The sequence below is a fragment of the Cervus canadensis genome, chromosome 1 (assembly GCF_019320065.1).
Source record: "Cervus canadensis isolate Bull #8, Minnesota chromosome 1, ASM1932006v1, whole genome shotgun sequence".
Classification (NCBI taxonomy): Eukaryota; Metazoa; Chordata; class Mammalia; order Artiodactyla; family Cervidae; genus Cervus; species Cervus canadensis.
In genome coordinates, this window is record NC_057386.1 from 112596209 (window position 1) to 112619414 (window position 23206).

The window sequence follows — 23206 nt, forward strand, 5'->3', positions numbered from 1 at the left end:
TGATGGAGAAAGACATTCTCTTTGTCATCAGTGAGGAACTCATACTACTTTGTGTGTGACAAAGGGAATAAGAAGCACCTATATGCTGAATCTTTCAGTGAACACTTTTATGATCCTTCTCCCCTGCTCCCATTCTGACCTCCAGGGCTGTGGCACTCTGCATAGGAATCCTTTGGGACTGTTCTTTTTCTTTCTCCTGGTGATGTAGAAACCACTCAGCTCATATGCTGAGTTCTCTCCATTGTAATCACTAAGAAGCCCCACTCACAAATGGCTCCCCTTCTCTGCCAATGTGATGGCTTTTACAATGTTGTATAGCTAGGGTGACTATAGAATTTATCACTGGGCCAGTCTAGGATATAGGGTATCAAGTCACCCTATGTCTGGCATACATGTAAAGAACCTGATTGCTAAAATCAGATGTCCTGGCTTGGGATCCTAGCTATGCCACTTAATGACTTTGTGACCTTGGACGAGATGTTTAGTTGCCCTCTGCCTCAGTTTCTTCATCTGTGAAATGGGCATAATTTTAGCACCCATCTCCCAAGATGGCTATGAGGACTCAGTGAGTTAATATGTGTAAAGCCTTTGGAGCAATGCCTAACACATAATGTTCAAAATTGTTTTCATCATTGTCATCATCATAACTTTATATCATGTGTGGGAAGATGCTAAAAGAGAGATAAAAATGCTACTGAAATATGTAGTATTTCTTACCCTTCAGAATATTCTGATCTGTTGAAAGTTGAAGGTGGTTATCAGGGGCCAGCAATACATGTTGTTCTTTGATCTCATCATCTCTTTTTTTTCCCCCCAACTTTTTTGAGATATAACTGATATTTAACATTGTATAGGTTTAAGGTGGATTGTGTGATTATTTGATACATATATATTGCAAAATGCTTCACCACAGTAAGGTTAGTTAGCATACCCTCCACCTCACGTAATTACCATTTTGTTGTTGTTGTGAGGTCATCAAAGCCCTACTCTTATAGCAAGTTTTAAGTATACAATACAGTATTGTTAACTTTAGTCATCAAGCTGTACATTAGATCCCCTGAACTTATTCATCTTCTAACTTAAAGCTTGTACCCTTGGACCCATCTCCCCATGCACCCCACTCTTCAGTCACTGGTAACCATCAGTATACTGTTTCTAGGAGTCTCATCTAAACCAGAACATTGACTGAGAACTGGCCCCAGATTCTAACTGTGCCGCACTGTTTACTCACTTTTGGAGTTAAGTCATTCAGTTTTGGACACCAAGAAAGGAAACACACAAACCAGCCTGATAAGCTCATGTTCTGTGGCTCAGAGATTGGCTGGACCGAGAGGGCCCCAGACTGAGCTCCGAGCCTCAGCTTTGTTTGGCAAGCTGCTTTCCCTTCCTGAGCCTTAATTTTCTCACATGCAAAAAGGAAAAAGCACCATATAATATCTTTGTTCTTTACAAGATGGTTTCTAGGCTTAAAATGTGAATATGAATGTGAAAATGCTTTGATGAGTGTTAGCTCAGGTGACTCAGTGGTAAAGAATCTGCCTGCAATGCAAGAGACACGAGCTCAATCCCTGAATTAGGAAGATCCCCCTGGAGAAGGAAATGGCAGCTCACCCCGGTATTCTTGCCTGGAGAATCCCATGGACAGAGGAGCTTGGCAGGCTACAGTCCATGGTGTTGCAAGGAGTTGGATACAACTGAGTGACTGAGCACACATTCACAGGTGCTAAATAAGAGTCCCATCACGTGACTGATGAACTGAGGACCTAGTAGTTACTGTAGGGGTTTTGTCTCGTGTTGCCGTGTAAGAAGGAGGTCATCCCGTGGCAGGAGCTTTAAGGAGCTTATTTTCTTGCGAGGCAACAGCCAGAGGTGGGCGGAGCATGGCTCTGAAGTGAGGCGAACCTGAGCTCAGCCCACCTCAGAGCTGTGCCCTTTCACATTACTTAAACTTTCTGACCCTCTGGTTCCATCCTGAGGTGTTGTGAGGTGACCGCACTGGTAAGGTGGCTTCCAGGAGCCACACGGGTGCTCTCTGGCACCCTCGTGATGCCCTGTGCCCAACAGGCAGGGACTGCTCTGTGTGTTGGCTTCCTGCAGGCTGTGGGCCGCCCTCTGATGCATTTGTATTCCCAGGGCTTAGTGCTAGCTTGTTAATCTTTGATGCTGCATGAATTAATGAGTAGTGCTTAGCACATAGCAAGCACTCAGTAAATGGTACTGCTGTTAGTATGCTCCGAAGAGATTTGTCTCTTAAAAATCAGCTTACAGATGTCTCCACTCATCTCAATTAGCTGGATGTTAAAATGCAGACGTGGGTAAGGAATGACCATAACGCAGCAGTTTTTGGCTTTCCAGAAGGTTTTTACCAAAGAAAGACAACTGCCAGTTGTTTTGTAATGGTAAACCCAGAGTTTTGAGACTTTGACCAGCACTCTCAGCTCATAGTCTTGAAAGAGCTTGAAGGTATACCTGGTAGATTTCCAAACCATCTATTAAGCCTGGTAAAGCCATGGCTTTCTGGGATTCTCAGTGGGGAGGGAGACTGGCAGCCAGGAAATAGAAAAACCTGATCCTTGGTGTCAGACCAGACTGGGCTTGAATCATAGCTCTGCCATTTATGAACTGTGTGGCTTTGGGAAAGTTATATAACCTCTTCAGACTTCAATTTCTTCATCTGAAACAAGGAGTTAAGAGTAGAGCCTGCAGGGTGGGGCCAGGGGTAGAGCACTTGTGGGGATTAAACGGGCCGCCGTGTGTGGAGCGCCATGCACTGGGCCTGGCACACGGCGCAGGCTCAGACCGCGGCTGGCGTGGTGCTGAGAGCGCCTGCGCCTCGGGCCCTGCTGGCACCCCTGGCTGTATTCTCCTTCTTGCTTCTCTGCTCCTGTTCCCTCCTCCTCTGAGTGATGTCAAGGCTCTGGGGAAATGTAAAGCAGTTCTTCTCTATAGAAGACTTGAAGATTCCTCACCTAGACAGATGATTGGAGCTAGTTTCTGTTGTGCTCTGGGATTTGCTAGAAGAAAAGTTTCCTCCTATCCTGGTGAAAAAATAACTTTCTTCCCTTATATGGCTTTAAACTTGTGCTGAGCCCCTTTTTCCTGTTTTCACATTTTAGACCGTCTATGTGATCTTGAAAAGCATTTTGTTTTCTTCTGAATATGTTTGTAATAATTGCAGAAGCAGTGCTGCGCTCAGAAAGTACACGCCTGACTTCCCGTCCGTCTCTGTGCTGGGGTTTTTCCCCTTTCCCCTCCTCTCTTCTCCCTCATTCATGGTGCACCTCGAGGAAAGGAGTCACACTAAATATTGCCAAGTGATAGCGGTCCTGCTTAACAAATATGTTTGCCTGTGTTTGTTCTCGTGCTCATTACTCCTTTTGGGGTATACACATGCATACATATGCCAGTGCTCTCAAGTTATATTTGAGAAGAAAGAATTCTTAGAATCACATTGGGAATGGTTGCTAAGCATGATCCAGCTGACTTTTCAGTTCTTTATTTCTGAAGTATTTCAGTGCTATGTTCTTTTTGGCTTTTTCTTGTTATGAACATTGACCCAAAGAGGACAGTTTTTTATTTCATTCATTTATCCGTTTACCCATCTATTCACCCATTCTTTCATCCATCTGTCCATGAAATAATTTTTGAACACCTCCCTGCCTAAGGCACCATTCTGCAAGATGAAACCCAGTGGGTTGGGAGTGAAGAGATGGGGTTTTAGTTCTGCCTCTGCCATTAACTCAGTTTCCACAGAAAGGAAAAGTAACATGGTAATTCAGAGAGCTCTTTCCCTCTGACATTTTGTAATATATCTCAAAAGAAAAGTCGACCACTGCCTGGGTGCTGTGATTGAAGGACATTTCACACCTCTTGAGAATCATGAAAAATGTACAGATGGCTCTGTTGTACGTTTAGGCACTTTAATTTATGTCAATATTCAAGCTTTCTCCACAAAGCTCACTTTATTCTGGGGAGTCTCATGGTGGTCATGGTGTTTATAAATGACAGTATGCCCATCATATCATTTTTGGCTTGTCTGATGGTTTCGCGCATGTTACATTTTGATTTTGTAAAACCATTAACAATGGTGGATAAGGAATGTCAGAAAAGTCCAATCCTGATTTCCCTTCTTTGCCTTTCTTTTGTTCTCTTTTTATGGCTCCAGTAACAGGAATTTTATTACAGCAGTTTGTGTCCTCAGCTCTTTTGCTGAGGCTCTGCATAATTTATGATCTAGATTCCAAAATGTTAGTGAATTGCTCCACCAGAAATAATGGAATGTGACAGCAATGGATTCCACATTCTTGGCCCAAATATTTGTGTCTGTGGTTTACAAGTCATTTCAGAGCACGATTGCTACACTGCTCAAGCTGTTACTGAGAATGAATTCTGACAAAAGAAGAGAATTGAGGCAATTATAAAAACACCAAATGGGTCTGTGTAGCAGTGTTGTGCTTACGAGTATCAGGAAGAAGCGCATATCTCCCTCCCCCCATGGTTCACCCCTCGATTCTCGGACCCACTGCTGAGTATTAGATATGTGATTTAGATCTCAGAGTGTCTCTTATGTGGAAGTCATACATGATGGGTGAACCAACATTTATGGTACACTCATTCTGCCTCAATAAAGTAGGAATGTGCCCTAATGATGTACCCTTGGAGGCATGTCTTCCTTTTTAAAGTTTTACCTTCCCAGGGTGATGACCCCAGAGCTCCATAATCTCTTTAATTCTTTTTTGTTGAAATTATTTTTATTAGGTGTATCTTCCAGCTATTTCAGAAAGATCTGAAAATAGAGCCTGTGTTAAATGTAAAATTATTTAAATGACCAAAAATTGCAGTTACTTTAGAAGTTCTGAAGAGACTCTTTTGGTATAATAAATGAATCCCTTGCTCTCATGTTGATGTGGCTTTTGTTGGTGAGTCAGGATAAGTTTAGTGGTTGTGGGATTGACTGTAAGAAGGATCTGGGAGGTTTGTTTGGTATTAAATTGTCCTTTGTATGGAAAAATAAGATAGAAATCACCTTACCAGATTGGTGGACTCTTGATGTATAGTGATTCCTGTGATGAAGGACACAGGTGTGTGGACGGGAGTGCTGGCACAGGTGTAAAGTGTCCTCCTCTCCTGGGACACAGGGGCTCTTTTCTTGTGGAGACAGGTTGGTGAGTTGTGTCCACAGTCGACTGGAACCCTTACTCTATGACCTTACCACCCAGAACATGGACAGAACAGTGAAACAGAATGTGTACATGTGGATGTATATACATGTCTGCTTTCTTACTATACCCTCCAGTGAGTTGTGATGAAAAACACAAACATTTAGTTTAGTTTGTTCTTTGTTTAATATTTAGTGAGCACCACATCTCAGGTACTGTTCTAGACACTGGAGATGAAACAGTGAATACAACAACAACAGAAAATCTCTGCTTAGCTTATATTCTAATACAGGAGAAGTGGTTTTAAATAAATAAGTACTGTGAAGGAACTAAGCTGGGAAGGGGGATAGAAAATGACAGCAAATGGATGGAGAAGAAGGGAGTCACGTGCCAGCTGGGGTATTTTGGGTGGTGAGGTCAAAGAAGACCTCTATGAGGGGCTGACATTTGCACAGAAACCTGAGTGAAGCAGAGTGAACTTCAGAGTGAGCCAAACTTGGGTTTGAATTCCATCATTGTAACTTGCTCACTGTTAGACCTCTCTTAAGTCAGTTCCATCTTCTTGCTTGCAGGAACGTGTTTGGTGTTTATTGATTCTATTCTCCTTTTTGTCTTCTTTTGCACTTGAAAATTAAATACAGCTTTGTGTTCTCTGACCATGGGGATTAACCCAGGATTTACAGTATCTACAGTAATCATCAGTGGGCTTCCCCAGTGGCTCAGCAGTAAAGAATCTGCCTATAGACAAATGGACAAGGAAGTGATGGTACATATACACTGTGGAATATCACTCAGCCATAGAAAGGAACATGTTTGAGTCAGTTCTGATGAGGTGGATGAAGCTGGAGACTATTACACAGAGTGAAGTGAGTCAGAGAGACAAATACTGTATATTAATATGCATATATATGGAATTTGAAAGGTGGTAACGACGACCCTACATGCAAGGTAGCAAAAGAGACACAGATGTAAAGAACAGACTTTCGGATTCTTTGGGAGAAGGCGGGGGTGGGATGATATGAGAGAAGAGCATGGAAACATGTACATTACTGTGTAAAACAGATGACCAGTGCGAGTTTGATGCATGAAGCAGGGCACTCAAGCTGGTGCTCTGGGAAAACCCAGAGGGATGGGGTGGGGAGGGAGGTGGGAGGGTGGTTCAGGATGGGGGGGGACACAGGAGCACCTGTGGCTGATTCATGTTGATGTATGGAAAGAAACAATCACAATATTGTAAAGTAATTATCCTCCAATTAAAAAAAAAAGAATCCGTCTGCAATACAGGAGACCTGGGTTTGATCCCTGGGTTGGGAAGATCCCCTGAAGATGGGAAAGGCTACCCACTCCAGTATTCTTGCCTGGAGAAGCCCATGGACAGAGGAGCCTGGCAGGCTACAGTCTATGAGGTTGCAAAGAATTGGACACACACACCCGTGTGTAAAATTTTCCAATTAAAATTTAAGAATCTGATCTGAAAAAATGTTTTCCTAATTTATTAACTTATATGAATAAATATCCAAAGGACTTGGAAAAATTAATTATAGTTAATCACACTTTTAAATGATCTTTGCCTTTATTGAGAAGAAGGAGGTTACATGAAATTGGCCATCTCTGAAAAGTCCAGACCTATGGGTACATTACACTACATGCCTGCAGTCCCATAAAACCCTTCTGGGGGAGTTTTAATAGGATAGAGATCTTAACTTCTTAGAACTCTACATGGGACAGTGGGTGGCATGAATGTTGACCTAAGTGGGAAGTGATAGAAAAGTTCTCCAGTTAAAGTTTCTAATGCGGTGTGTTCCGGAGACTGTGATCTGAGTGGGATTGATGTGGACAGCATTACTGTCAGTTCATAGCAACGTTACAGGCTTCCTTAGAGAAGGAATCCGCTGGGACCTTATTAGTTCTAGAGCCACTAGCTGCTCTGGGGAGAGATACAAAGACGCATCAGCCTCTAGGCTGTGTCTGTTTTACATCAAGTTTCCTCTCAGGGAGCAATAAAGCACACAGCTCTGTCCTGGCAAGACTTCCAGCTGGAGGAGCCCCTGAATTCAGAACATTTGGTCATCATGGTCCGCTGCTGTAACACTCTGTATTTGTGCGGTGCTTTATGAATTACTTCATTTTGTCCCCATTAACAACCCTGCAGAGACTCAGGGCAGACCCTCTTGCCCTGGTGGGTGGAGAATTCACATGTCCAAGATCACCCAAGAAGCCAGGACTACACCAAGCTTATGGAAGCTTCCCCAGGGCCACCATGCAGGGGAGGACCACCCTCCTTGGTACAGGAGCTGCTGACCTATGGCAGGTCCTTCTAAGGAGTGAGTCCTCCGGGGTTATGTCTGTGTGGTGATCATGGGGACATGTGGGAGGTGAGCCAGGCGAGCAGAGAAAGGAGGTCTGGCTCAAGGCCTGAAACCAAAGAGAACCCTGCAGGGGAGATGGCACCCGAGAGCAGAACATGTGTCCCTGGAACAAGAGGATCCCAGATTTCCGAGCTGGAGAGGGGCTGTATCATCCAGTCCCCTTAATGTTTAGAGAAACAAAGCAAAGTGAAATAGAACCGCAGCTCAGGGGAGCTGAGGGGTTTAAATCGCAGAGCTGGCTTGAGGCCAAGCAGTGTGAGAGCCTGGTACTTCTAACGCCTGGGCAAACAGATTTCTTAGTATTTTCCTTCCTCATATCAGACTTCCTTGCCTTAATCCCTTTCTACAACAGAAAGCCCTTTAATTTTTGAGTTTCGTATTTTAAAGTTGTTCATCCAGTGCTCACAGTTCCTAAAAGCCCTGATGAAAATGCCTTTAATTGAAATGAGCAGTGATTGAGGCCATCCTGTCCTTGTTACCTTGGGTTTATCCTCCTTCCCACCATCTCCTCGGTGCGTGACTGTGCCGTAGAAAGAGCTGACTGGGGCCTGGAGGCAGTTGCTCACTGCACAGAACCATGTTTTGTTTTCTGGTGTTTCTTGTATCTCAGTGTGCTGTTCTTATTTCTTTCCATGTCTCTCCTCCCCTCTAGGCTGTGAGCTCCTTAAAGGCCTGGTAGCAGGCCTTTGGAGTCTGTGGATACTGGTGTATATGACTCTCAGAAGGCGTTCATTAAATGCGCTTCTTCTGGTAGCAGGTTAATACTGCATCTCCCTCAGTCCCCTCAACTCCACCCCCTCAAACTCAGGACAAAGGCAGTGGTTCTGTAATCCTAATAGTTAACAGACAGGAAACACTGCAGCCTCATGATTCATGCTTATGTTTGTTTTTTTAAGTATCTGTATTTTCAGAAGTACTGGTCATTGTTATTCTTTGTTCATTTGAACTAGCCGCTGTTTTTGTTTGTATCTTTGGGAGTTCGGTTCAACAGTATTGATTTCCTCTTAATGAAATAGAAGCCACCTCAGATCTTTCTTGCATATTGAGTTATGTTTTGGTGTTTAGGAGAGAGAACGCCGCCTAATGATGAAGAGTTCAGGCTGTGGAGTCGGAGGGGCACAGGGTTGCCCATATCCTGCTTGTGAGGTTATCTCTGAGCAAGTTGTTAGGCCTTGGTTGGTCTTGGGATTTTCCCTAACTGTTGAAGCCAAAGCTGCTTTGACAAAATCGGTGTCATCACAGTTCAGAAGAGCAGTGAGGCCTGGGTTGTCTCCTGTGATCACCATGCAGATGCACAGCTGGGCTTCTGCCAGAGCAGGAGTCTTCGTGGTGACACGGGGTAGGAGGAAGGATACAGAAGAACAGACTTTTAGCCTCTTATTTGATTGGTTATTAAAACTTCCCTCATGCAAATACTTATAAACAGTCTTTCAGTGTTTTTAAAAATTTGTGGCAGAAAGAGATTTATCGGAGCATTTGAAGAGTTTTGGATCTCATTTCTCAAGAGTCTAGCAGTACATCCCTTTACCCTTTATTTATAAAAGCAGAGAGTTCTGACAGTTTTTGACCGTATCTTGAGATTCTAGTGATTTCTATGTCAGATATTTGTTTGATCCTGACTCTGGCTGGTTCATACTATGGTTTATTCCACAGACTGAGTTGGAAAGTGTTTAAGGAGAGTGGGGGTTTAAAATGTGTCCACAGATTCACTGATACTTCTCCCTCCCAAGTAGAGTCTAAATCGCCTTCCCTGGAATGTGGACCAGACTTAATAACCCTTATGAAGAATAGAACATGAGAGAAGTGATGCTATATGACTTCTGAGGCAAGGTTACAGAAAGACTACAACGTCCACTTGGCTCCTTCCCTCTTGCAGCACTCACTGTGGGGGACGTCAGCTATTCACCGTGAGGATGCTCATACTTAACCTCTCAGGAGACAGACATGGGTGTTCTCCCTCCAGACCATGAAGGGGCCTGCAGGAGAATTACTCCTAGTGCTTGAGGTACATGCAGGCACGGGAGTCGCATTCTGCAGACCCATATCTGACTAAATAGTGAACTTGCTGGTCTGCTATCTGTACCTTCCTGAAAGGGAGAGGAGACAGATGGAGACAGGGCCAGCAGTGAAGAGCGGCACTCCTGTGTTGGCAGGTCAGGCATGCACCAGTGTCCAGTGGCCCAGGGAGAGGAGAAGTTGGTTTGAGACAGCTGTCCAGAACCACTCCCAGGAGGGCTGCCTCTGACGAGCAAACTCTAGCAGCACAAGGCTCTGGAGTGTGACTGTGGAGGGAATCCAAGAGAGGGTTCCCACATCAGGGAGCTGTGCAGTGGGTATATCTCCCCCCAGAGCTCCAGAGAACTTGTACAAGACCCTTACAAATGAGGGTGGCAGTTGGATGCCTATGTACAGGTAGCAGCAGTAGCCAGTGTTCAGCAAAAAGCCTGCAGTCATCAAGAGAATACTGGGTAAGCTTCCCTGGTGGCTCAGACGGTAAAGAATCTGCCTGCAGTGGGGGAGACCCTGGTTTGATTCCTGGGTCGGGATGTTTCCCTGGAGAAGGGAATGGCAGCCCACTCCAGTATTCTTGCCTGGAGAATTCCATGGACAGAGGAGCCTGGCCGGCTACAGTCCGTGGGGTTGCAAAGAGTTGGACACAACTGAGCAACTAACACTTTAACTTCACACTAAGAGTCACCCATCCCTTCCCAAATCTCCTAGTTCAGTACGCCGGGGAGTGAGAGGAAGGGAGAAGAACTTCTCCACCAGCTGGTTTCCAGCAGAACAGCAGACTTTCCTCTGTGCTACTTATGGTTAAAGTGGTGTGCTGAAGTTTCCCAGCTTCCTTGACATGGAAGTGTTACTGCTTCTAGCCAATGAAATGTGAGACCATGGAAAGCGCTCATGCAGTTCTTCCGTGTCTGTTTTCCTGCTGCAGCCGCTGGGGTGGTGGGTGTGCAGAACGCAGCCTCCTGCTGACTCACCTGGGACAGGCAGAGTGGGCGGGAGACACGTGGTGAACCTGAGGCCAGGCTGTGCTTGGTGAGAGCGTGACTCAGCCCGCCCTGATTAACACAAGCAGGGCACAGACATGGAGTGTCCTCGTGTTAGACATTGCCCTGGACAGCTGGAGCTCAGCTGAGATGGCAGGCTTTGAATTTGAGGTCTGTGCAGCCGAGTCCAGCTTTAGAGAGCCCGCTGCTCTAAGCTGAGCCAGTGCCAGTCCATGAGCTATCTATTCCTTGTCCACAAGAAGATAAGGAAAGAAAGCAAGGGTAAGCATTTTGAAACTTTTATAGCAATTGGACATTGCTGTGATATTTCATTGTCTTATAATAGTATTAGTTTGCAGTTGATTATAAAAAGCAAAGAATACCCAAACTGGCCCTTCACCAAGATAATTTTAGAAGTACTACTTTATAGTATATTCTATCAGTCTTAGATATAGTTAAAAGAGTAGTCAATTTTGGAATTGTTTCTTTTTTGGATTTATTCCATATGTCCATTCTGTTTTAAGTCTTCTTGATCTTTTTTTTGGAAATGACTCAAATACAATAACAATTTCAGCAGTGATATCAGGATGTAAATCTCCATAGTTCCTCCCCTTCACTTTCAAATTTGGATTCATCTTTTTATTCCTCTTCCTCTCAGGTTCTCCTTCCTTAACTCCATTTACTTATCAACCACCCTAGATCTGCCTTCTCCCCCCCCCCCCCCGCCTTTTAAATTTCTTTTGCTAAAGTCTCAATGATTTTCTAAATGTCAGATCTGTCAACCTCGCCTTGTACTTCATTTATTTGAGCTCCCCTCCATGTCTGCATCACTGACACCCTTTCTCGGATTCCTCCTTCACTTGGCTTCCAAAGCCCTTCTTAGCCTTGGGGTTTTATTTATCAACAACTCTGCCTAGCAAAAACTGGGCATAAATCATTAGAGTAAAATTTTTGAAATTTAGTTCATGAATGGATTTAATAACCAACTGTGCTTATTTTGTAAAGAATTCTTTTGTAATGTGAATAAGAGTCATCTTAGCTTTAAATTGTAAGTTTTAAAAAATTATAGTGTTTTTTGTTTGGAAAGCAAACACACACACACACGCACACATGCACACAGAGTAACATCACCTATTTCACTCTTAATTTCTCTTCACTCCAAAGCATGAATGATACTGTGTCTTCATTTTAAAACATTTCAATTTCATTTGATTTACTCCAGTCATCACTCTCTGAGTGCTTTCCATTGGTTAAGCACAGGCACTTAACTCCTTACTCAGTTCAGTTTAGTCGCTCAGTCGTATACGACTCTTTGTGACCCCATGGACTGCATAATGCCAGGCTTCCCTGTCCATCACCAACTCCCAGGGTTTACTCAAACTCATCTCCATTGAGTCGGTGATACCATCCAACCATCCATCCTCTATCATCCCCTCTCTTCCTGCCTTCAGTCTTTTCCAGCATCAGGGTCTTTTCCAATAAGTCAGTTCTTTGCATCAGGTGGCCAAAGTATTGGTGTTTCAGCTTCGCTTTCAGTCCTTCCAATGAATATTCAGGACTGATTTCCTTTAGGATGGACTGGTTGGATCTCCTTGAAGTCCAAGGGACTCTCAAGAGTCTTCTCCAACACCACAGATCAAAAGCATCAATTCTTCGGTGCTCAGTTTTCTTTATATTCCAAGCCTCACATCCATACGTGACTACTGGAAAAACCATAGCTTTGACTAGACAGACCTTTGTTGGCAAAGTAATGTCTCTGTGTTCTAATATGCTGTCTAGGTTGGTCATTATTATTATTATTATTATTTTGATCATTACTTTTATTTGAAGGAGCAAGCGTCTTTTAATTTCATGGCTGCAGTCACCATCTGCAGTGATTTTGGAGCCCCCCAAAATAGAGTCTGCCTCTGTTTCCATTGTTTCCCCATCTATTTGCCATTAAGTGATGGGACCAGATGCCATAATCTTAGTTTTCTTTTTCACTCTCCTCTTTCATTTTTATCAAGAAGCTGTTTAGTTCTTCTTCACTTTCTGCCATAAGGGTAGTGTCATCTGCATATCTGAGGTTATTAATATTTCTCCCGGAAATCTTGATTCCAGCTTGTGCTTTATCCAGTCCAGTGTTTCTCATGATATACTCTGCATATAAGTTAAATAAGCAGGGTGACAATATATAGGCTTGACGTACTCCTTTCCTGATTTGGAACCAGTCTGTTGTTCCATGTCTGGTTCTAACTGTTGCTTCCTGACCTGCATACAGGCTTCTCAAGAGGCAGGTCAGGTGGTCTGGTATTCCCATCTCTTTCAGAATTTTCCACAGTTTATTGTGATCCACACAGTCAAAGGCGTTGACATAGTCAATAAAGCAGAAATAGATGTTTTTCTGGTACTCTCTTGCTTTTTCAGTGATCCAACGGATGTTGGCAATTTGATCTCTGGTTCCTCTGCCTTTTCTAAAACCAGCTTGAATATCTGGAACTTCATGGTTCACATACTGTTGAAGCCTGGCTTGGAGAATTTTGAGCATTACTTTGCTAGCATGTGAGATGAATGCAATTGTGTGGTAGTCTGAGCATTCCTTGACATTGCCTTTCTTTGGGATTGGAATGAAAACTGACCTTTTCCAGTCCTGTGGCCACTGTTGAGTTTTCCAAATTTACTGGCATATTGAATGCAGCACTTTCACAGCATCATCTTTTAGGATTTGAAATAACTCAACTGGGATTCCATCAACTCCACTAGCTTGGTTCGTAGTGATGCTTCCTAAGGCCCACTTGACTTCACATTCCAGGATGCCTGGCTCTCGGTGAGTGATCACACCATTGGGATTATCTAGGTCGTGAAGATCTTTTTTGTATCATTCTTCTGTGTATTCTTGCCACCTTTTCTTAATATCTTCTGCTTCTGTTAGGTCCATGCCATTTCTGTCCTTTATTGCACCCATCTTTGCATGAAATGTTCCTTGGTATCTCTAATTTTCTTGAAGAGAGCGCTAGTCTTTCCCATTATATTGTTTTCCTCTATTTCTTTGCATTGATCGCTGAGGAAGGCTTTCTTATCTCTCCTTGCTATTCTTTGGAAATCTGCATTCAAATGGGTATATCTTTCCTTTTCTCCGTTGCCTTTTGCTTCTCTTCTTTTCACAGCTATTTGTAAGGCCTTCTCAGACAACCATTTTGCCTTTTTGCATTTCTTTTTCTTGGGGGGATGGCCTTGATCTCTGCCTCCTGTACGATGTCACAAACCTTCCGTCCATAGTTCTTCAGGCACTCTATCAGATCTAATCCCTTGAATCTATTTGTCACTTCCACTGTATAATTGTAAGGGATTTGATTTAGGCCATACCTGAATGGTCTAGTGGTTTTCCCCACTTTCTTCAATTTAAGTCTGAATTTGGCAACAAGGAGTTCATGATCTAAGCCACAGTCAGCTCCCAGTCTTGTTTTTGCTGACTCTATAGAGCTTGTCCATCTTTGGCTGCAAAGAATATAATCAGTCTGATTATGGTATTGACCATCTGGTGATGTCCATGTGTAGAGTCTTCTCTTGTGCTGTTGGAAGAGGGTGTTTGCTATGACCAGTGCATTCTCTGAGAAAAACTCTTTTAGCCTTTGCCCTGCTTCATTCTGTACTCCAAGGCCAAATTTGCCTGTTACTCCAGGTGTTTCTTGATTTCCTACTTTTGCATTCCAGTCCCCTATAATGAAAAGGACATCTTTTTTGGGTGTTAGTTCTAGAAGGTCTTGTAGCTTCTTTAGCATTACTGGTTGGGGCATAGACTTGGATTACTCTCATAATGAATGGTTTGCCCTGGAAATGAACAGAGATTATTCTGTCATTTTTGAGATTGCATCCAGGTACTTGCATTTCAGACTCTTTTGTTGACTATGATGGCTACTCCATTTCTTCTAAGGGATTCTTGCCCACAGTAGTAGATATAATGGTCACCTGAGTTAAATTCACCCATTCCAGTCCATTTTAATTTGCTGATTCCTAAAGTGTCAATGTTCACTCTTGCCATCTCCTGTTTGACCACTTCCAATTTGCCTTGATTCATGGATCTAACATTCCGGGTTCCTATGCAGTATTGCTCTTTATAGCATCAGACTTGACTTCCATCACCAGTCACACCCACAACTGGATGTTGTTTTTGCTTTGGCTCCATCTCTTCATTCTTTCCACTGATCTCCCGTAGCATATTGGGCACCTACCGACCTGGGGAGTTCATCTTTCAGTATCCTATCTTTTTGCCTTTTCATACTGTTCATGAGGTTCTCAAGGCAAGAATACTGAAGTGGTTTGCCATTCCCTTCTCCAGTGGACCATGTTTTGTCAGAACTCTCCACCATGACCCATCTGTCTTGGGTGGCCCTACACGGCATGGCTTATAGTTTCACTGAGTTAGACAAGGCCGTGGTCCATGTGATCAGCTTGGTTAGTTTTCTGTGATTGTGGTTTTCAGTCTGTCTGCCGTCTGGTGGAGGGTAAGATTCTTTGCTGGATAATAAGGATAATTCCTTATTAGTGAGGTGAAATGGCTCATCAAGATTGCATCACCAACTCCTGCTTCTAGGGAATGGAATAGATATACTTTCCAAAAACTCTAAGCATTATGTATTTGCTTACATATATGCATATGTATGAAACAAGCATAAGAATGCTCAGAAAGGTAGAAAAAATAAGGTAGACCAGTAGGGACCTCAGGACCCAAAGAATGACAAGGCAATAAGCTGCATGGTAGTGAGTTCCTTTAGAAGGCAAAGTGGAGAAAACTGGACTTCTCCCTACATCTGGCAGTGACAAGATGGTATCATACCCTTCACCCACCAGAGGATGACCTGGTGATATCAGAGGAGATCTGCTAAAACATAAGATTAAAATTAGGTCCAGAATATTATAATAATTAAAAAGACCAGGTTTCAGTTGGAACCCACTCATTAAGAACCAGGAAAATCTCAAACTTAATGAGAAGAGATAAGAGACAGTGACATTGTGATGGCACATTTGCTAGAATTATCTCGCAAAGATTTTTAAAGCAAATATCACAGAAGTGTTTCAGTGAGCAATTATGAACATTCTTGAAACACATGGAAAAAATGAAAAGCCTTGGCAAAGAAAGAGAAGGTATAAAGAAGAACCAAATGGAAATTTAGAACTGAAAAATACAGTAACTGAAATAAAAATCTCAACAGATGAACTCAGTAGCAGAAAGGGGAAGACATAGGAAAGAATCAATGAACTTGAAGATACGACAGTAGAAATTATCCAGTCTGAGCAACACAGAGAAAATAGACTGGGGGAAAAAATGAACAGAACCTTGGAGACATGTGGAACTATAACAAAAGATCCAACATTTGTGTTGTTTGAGCCCTGGAACAAGGAGAGAGGGGCTGAAAGTGAATATGAAGAAATAAAAGCTGAAAATTTCTTGAAACTGACAAGAAATATAAACATACAGATTTAAAAGCTGAGCAAACTCCATAGAAAAAAATCCAGAAAGAAATCTATACCAAGTCACATCCTAGTCAAACTTCACAAAACTAAAGAAAAATAAAAATCTCTTGAAAGCAACCAGACCATATGTATCCTGGGCCATGAAACAAAACTCAGCAAATGTAAAATAATTGATATCACAGAATGTTCTCTGACCATAATGGAACCAAACTAGAAATCAATAACAGAAAGACAGGTAAAAAATAAAAAGTCTTCAAACAGTTGGAAACTAAACACTTTTAAATGATAAGTGGATTAAAGAGAAAGTCTTAAAGAAAATGAAAAAGTACATTAAACTGGATGAAAATGCAACATATAATTTGTGCTGAGAGGGAAATTTATAGCACTAAATAAATATTTAAGTTAGATAAGAGGGAAAATCTCAAGTCAATAATGTAAGCTCCTCCTGAAGAAACTGCGAAAACAAAGGCAAAATAAACCTAAAACAATCCAGAGGAAAGAAATAATAAATGCCCTGGAGAAGGAAATGGCAACCTATTCCAGTATTCTTGCCTAGAAAATTCCACAGACAGAGGAGTCCATGTGGTCACAAATAGGATACGACTGAGCTATTGACCATAGGGGTAAGAATGGGAATCATCACTAACTGTTAATTAGTAAGAGGAATCTTATTGGGGAGATAAAAATGTTACAGAACTTGACTGTGGTGATGGTTGCACAACTAGGTAAGTTTAATGAAGGTCATTGAAGTGATCCTCAATTCCATTCCTGTTTAGGCATCTGGGTTCCCTGCCATAACATCTATTGCCACCAATATCTAGAATGAAGTGTTGTCTTGGAGCCTGTTGTACATTTAAAAATAAACTTTTTAAAAAAGGTCATTGAACTGTACAATTTAAATATGGAACCTAAATTATACCTCAATAAAGTTGTTTCTTTTTCAAAAAAAAAAAAAAAGAATAAATGTAAGGGTAGAAATCAATGAAATTGAAAACAGAAAAAAACAGTAGAGAAAATCAGTAAAACTAAGAGCTGGTTCTTTGAAAAGATCAATAAAGTCGCAAAACATGTAGCAGCACTGACAAAGAAAAATAGAGATGACACAGATGGCTATTACTGTGAATAAAGTGGGAATATCATCACAGACCCAACAAGTATCAAAAGGGTAAGGAGGTACTATGAGCAACTCCATGTCCATAATTTGACAGCTTACTTAAAATGGACCAATTCCTTGAAAAGTACAAACCAGCACACTTACCCAATGTGTACTAGATAATTTGAATATTCCTATAAATATAACTACTAAGGAAATTGAATTCCCCTCAAAGACATCTCTAAACCTAGATGATTTTACTGCAGAACTCTACCAAATATTTAAAGAAGAATTAACATTTCTGCAATCTCTTCCAGAAAATGGAAGAGGAGTGAACACTTCCTAACTCATTCTATGAAGCTTCTATTATCCTGATACCAAAACCAAGCAAAGACTTTTTTGAAGTATATACATATGTGTGTGTGTATATACATATATATATACACACACACATGTATAGGTAATGAATGCAGATGTGAAAGTCTTAACAAAGAATCAGCCATTAGAATTCAGCAACATATAAAAAGAATTATACACCATGACCAGTGGAGTTTACACAGAGCATGCAAAACTGGTTCAGTATTTGAAAATTGGTCTCTGTAAGCTATTGTATTAATGTTAACAGGCTCATGAAGAAAAGTCACATGATGGTATCAGCCAGTGCAGAATGGGAAAAGTATAATTATTTCAAAGTAAAAACTATTCTAAAAAATCACAGTCAGTTAAAAGTCAGAACCAGGATTGAGAACAAGGTCTTTTTGCTCTTATCAAAAGCTTGATTATCATTCTGAACCCTCAAGAAACTTAACTGATTTTTGCTTTTGCAATTTCAAGATGCCAAGTCTGGATGCCAGAACTGGTGAACTCTTCTAGTTCTTTAGCCTCCTTGACTTCCAAGCACTTGGAACCATTTTCAAGAGCCACTGGTATATTCTATAGTCTGGTGCATTTGTATTTGCTAAAGAGTTTGAGACATCCTTTGCCCTTGAGGCACATGGCTTGTGACCTGAATAAAGCTGTCAGTGGGATGCTTCCAGACACTGTGAGAGTCATGTTAGAAAATCAGAATATTGGCGTACCCTACCATTAAAAGGATCCTAGAACTATGGGATGTTAGAACTGAAAGGGCTTTTTATAAAATGCTATTCAATTTAATTCCTTCGCTTTATAAGAAAGTGAATATTTTTCACTGATAAGGAAACTTGTATGTGGGGAGATTTATTGACTGACCTTAGATCACACAGCATGGCTAAGCCAAGAGAAAATTAAAAAAAAACACACAAAAAAAAACAAAACGCAGAATCCATAGGCCTGGAAGACACCCTGTAGAGACAATCACTAATTGAGGTTGATGTAATCCACTCGTGTAGAAAAATGGAAAATCCAGATTCTCCAAAAGACAAAATAGACTTTCAAAGATGGTTTTCAGAATTAACTTTCATAGAAACCTTAAACAGCCAGCTGTTTTTCTGCATCTAAAATATGATTTGATTCACTTATAAGTTTTTCTTGCTCAATTTTTGAGGACATATTTATATGTAAAGCTGGAAACATGCATATGAAACAGAAATTCCATTATCATTCAGATAGAGCACATGCAGGACTAAGATTATGACACTCAAATGAAGCTGCTCACATTGAGAAATACCACTATCATTATGAAAATAAAGTCAGAGAAGTTTCTGAAACATCAAAGAGTTTATTGTTATTTTCCCAAAGTAGTAGAAGAAACACAAAGTACCTTGGAGGCTGTAATGTATCTTCTCATAGTCCTCTGGAGCAGACAAAGGGAGAAATACCTTCAGTTCTTGGGGAAGTGGAGGGTAAATGTGTTTTTCACACTTGCGATTCAGATGTGTTTATTAGGTTCAATCATAAGGTGAAAAATAATGAGCTTAAACCTTCAAGTTTTTCTATAGGATCTCTAATTGTACTGGTTCCTTTATAGGTATTAAACTTGCTATAAAGTCTCTCAAAAGAAAAACATTTGAACATTCACAAGAGTAGGTAATATGATGATACTTCCCAAAAGTAAGCTAAGGAAGTACTAGTAGCCTTTTATTTTGGCAAACAGGTTACCATTTACAGTCTAGGTACTCAAAGTGTGGCCCATGACTGGGCAGCATCTCATCTCCTGGGAGCTTATTAGGAGTGTAGACTCTCAGCCCCACCTCAGACCTAGGAAATAAGCTTCTGTATATTAACAAGGTCCCCAGTGACTCCTGCACATTAAGGTTTGAGACGCCTTGGTCTGCAAAGTTCTTTGATGTGCACTGTCTGCTCTGCCAGCAGAGCGTGAGCACAGGAGAAAGCGACACTGACCGGACCACATGCGGGAACCCTCTCCCTTGCGGTGGGGGATAATGACAGTGATTGCCGCTGTGGTTCCTCAGGAGCCCATTGCACACGAGTCACTCTGCACAGGCGATCACATTCATTTCATCCGCATCACACCCTGTAAAGGGGGTATTATTAGCTCCATTTGACAGTGGAGGAAAATGCAGCTCCTGAGGGTAGGTAAATCCAAGATCACACAACCAGGAAACGCTAGAGCCCAGATAATTCCCTGATCTCAGGGCCTCTTCTTTTTCCAAGTGTTAAAAACATGCTAGAAGGAGAAAGGGGTTATCACAGAGGACTTCAGCCTTGGCTGATTTTAGAATTGCCTGGGGAACATCGCAAAGCCCTGATGCCCGCTGTCTTAGTGTGTTTGACCTGCAATAAGAGAATACCACAGACTGTGTGGCTTATCGGTTCAGTTCAGTTCAGTCACTCAGTCGTGTCCGACTCTTTGTGACCCCATGGACTGCAGCACGCCAGGCCTCCCTGTCCATCACCAACTCCCGGAGTTTACCCAAACTCTTGTCCATTGAGGTGGTGATGCCATCCAACCATCTCATCCTCTGTCATCCCCTTCTCCTCCTGCCCTCAATCTTTCCCAGCATCAGACTCTTTTCCAATGAGTCAGTTCTTCGCATGAGGTAGCCAAAGTATTGGAGTTTCAGCTTCAACATCAGTCCTTCCAGTGAATATTCAGGACTGATCTCCTCTCAGATGGACTGATTTGATCTCCTTGCAGTCCAAGGGACTCTCTCCAGAGTCTTCTCCAACACCATAGTTCAAAAGCATCACTTCTTCGGCACTCAGCTATCTTCATAGTCCAACTCTCACATCCATACATGACTACTGGAAAAACCATAGCCTTGACTAGATGGACCTTTGTTGGCAAAGTAATGTCTCTGCTTTTTAATATGCTGTCTAGGTTAGTCGTAACTTTCCTTCCAAGGAGTAAGTGTCTTTTAATTTCATGGTGTGTGGCTTATAGACAGCAGGAATTTATTGCTCACAGTTCTGGAGGCTGGAAGTCTGAGGTGAGAGGGTCAGCATGGTTGGGTGAGGTTGGGTGACTGTCTTCTGGGTCATGGTAAAAGAAGCTAGGATTTCTCTGGAGCTTCTTTGATAAGTGCACTAATCTCATTCATGAGGGTTTCACTTGCATGACCCAGTCCCCTCCCAAAGCCCCACCTACTCATACCATCACCTTGGAGGTTAGGATTTCAAAATAAGAATTTTGGGGAGTTAGAAGCATTCAGACCGTAACACCCCACTGTAGAGATCCTGATTTAATTGGCCTGAGGTCTGGGCTGGGCATTGGGATTTTTAAAAGCTCCCGCTAAGAGTCTGACATGTACCCTAAGGATGAGATCTGCTCGTTTCCAGACTGGCTGAATGTCTCTCTGTGTGGCGCTGTTGGCAGGGCTCCTGTTGGGAAGCGTGCACCCGCCTCGCTTCACTTGTTGCCCGGGTAGACTTTCAGATTGCCGGCACCGAGAATGCCAGAGTGGTAGTATAAATACCTCAGGCATTTGATGTGTTGTTGCATGAAGTAACCCCACTGTGTTCAGGGAGAGAGAAATTGACTAGGGCCGTTTAAATCTCACTAAATGTCTAAAGGCAGAGTAGTCTTCTTTTCCAACCGATCTTTATGGTGATTGCAGAATTCTCTTTTCTTACTCTTCACACAGCCTGGCCCTCATCTCCAAGCACCACCTACTTAAAATCTTATGTTTAGGTGTGCAGGTGGATCTCAGTATTAGCCACAGAAGTGTTCAGAATAGATACCAGAATCCGAGTCCAGTCCATCAGTCGGCTGTTTGCTTTAGATGAGGGTTTCATTGAGTCCTCTCCTCGCCCTGTTTCTCAGGTGAGCGACTGCAGTTCAGAAGAAGTAAGCCATTTGTTGGAGCTGCAGTTCCAGTTAGATCAGCAAAGACCTTTGGCAGCTCTGATGTAAGTCAAACACTGAGCTCACTCCCGAGGCTCCAGGAATGAAGATCAGTCATCTGCTTCACAGAGCTCACTGTCTTGAAGGGCAGACAAATGGGCCAGAGCAGCATTGTCCACTAGAAAGGTGATGTGAGCCACATACATAATCTAAATTTTTCTAGTGGCCACATGATAAAAGATTAAAAAAAGTGAAAATAAATTTAATAACATATTTTGCTTAACTCACTATATAATACATGCTATCATTTCAACATGTAATCAATATGAAAATTAATGACATTAATCAGTGTGAAAATTGAAATCCTGGGTGTGTTTTATATTACATGCCTGCATGCTCAATTGCTCAGTCATGTCCAACTCTCTGTGACCCCATGGACTGTAGCCCACCAGACTCGTTTGTCCTTGGAATTTTTCAGGCAAGGATACTGCAGTGGGTTGCCATTTCCTTCTCCCGGGGATCTTCCCGACCCAGGAATCGAAACTGCATCTCCTGCATTGGCAGCACATCTCAGTTTGGACTGGTCATGTTTCAAGTGCTCAGTAGCCACTTGTGGCCACTGGCTACTGTATTGGACAGCACACCTCTAGAGAAACATTGAGGAAACACCTTTTTGTTGGTGGAGCAGGAGTCGGGAGAGAGAGAGAGAGACGAGCTATTCTTGTCCTTCATTGGCAACCCCTGGCACCGTGTAGTTAGGAACTGTTTTCAGGATGGGACGTCCAGTACTCTGGATTGAATGGTCATGTTTCTCTCTCTCTCTCCAGTCCTCTCCAGGGCCAGAGGATTCTCTCTTGTTTTCTATGTTGCTTTTTGCCTCCAGGGTACGGTGTCTTTCAAAGTGATAAAGAAGATAGGACTTAGCTGCTTTCTAATTTCCATTCCCTCAGTTCCTCTAAGGTTGTAGCTGGGCATGCGTGGTCTCTAAGCTCCCAGTGTGGCTGTTGTTTTCACTTAATTTATGCAGAGGCCGCGTAAGAGAAAACTTACCCTTTTGTCTCTTACCCCGTTTTTTGTAATAAGCTCTGCCACGTTTTTGTAATTTAATGGATGGGTATGTTTAAAGCATGTGTGAATTAACTATGATAATCTTTTTATGGTGAATAAATTTCATTAATCATTTTTTTTTAAAAATCATTGCTAAGCAAATTAACCTGTTTTATTAATAATCGGTGATAATCCTTTTTTTTCAAACAAACCTTTGTGAACTATTGCAGATAAGCACGTATAAAAAGAAATATGAATCCTCTTGCTGTAAAGCCTGCGTTATTGATCTGTACTGTTTCCTTTTACAAAAGTTCAAGGTGTAAAAGCATTTTTTAATTCTTTTTGCCCCACATAGCAGAGCCTCTGGCGGCACTGGTGGTCATTTGAGCAAGCACCCGGTGACTTGGGGGCTTGACTGGGGGACTTGTGTGTTGTTAGCAGTGCCTCCATTCACACACTTGTTATCCCGCATAGTGATCAGGCCCCCCTGCCCCACCAGGTCGTGAGCAGGAATCTGTAGTCCTTATCTCTTATCCCTGATGCCCACTGCAGCGCTGCGGTAAATGTTTGCTGAAAGAGTGATAATGGCATTTTAGCAAATTATGTCTGAACCAACAGAGATGAATAAATCAAGTCATTTTTCACTCTGGAGGGCTCTCAGGACCTGAACCTAAGGAGATGAGATAGGAGCCAGGTACATACTAACAGTAACCAGCTGTCTGACTTTGGTAGGTTGCTCTCCTTCTTTGTACTTCAATTTCTCCATCTGGAAAATGAATGATTGATAACTTTGCATCCCCCCGAGTCATGCTATAAAGATAAAGGGGAGAGAGAGATGAGAGCACGGTGAACTCTTTGGAAGTGAG

The 23206-nt window shown here is 42.3% G+C and overlaps 1 protein-coding gene across 8 annotated transcripts in view; it reads left to right on the forward strand.

The window, feature by feature from the left end:
• Positions 1–23206, forward strand: part of TTC28 (tetratricopeptide repeat domain 28) — a 570331-nt gene that overhangs the window by 428328 nt on the left and 118797 nt on the right. The window contains exon 1 of one of the 8 annotated variants that reach the window (XM_043437639.1): positions 10365–10803. The exons of the other annotated variants lie outside the window; for them this stretch is intronic. Within the exon in view, the coding sequence (XP_043293574.1) occupies positions 10755–10803 (49 nt within the window). The 5' untranslated portion in view covers positions 10365–10754. Of the gene's footprint in view, positions 1–10364; positions 10804–23206 lie in introns of those variants that run through there. 8 annotated transcript variants of the gene reach the window in all.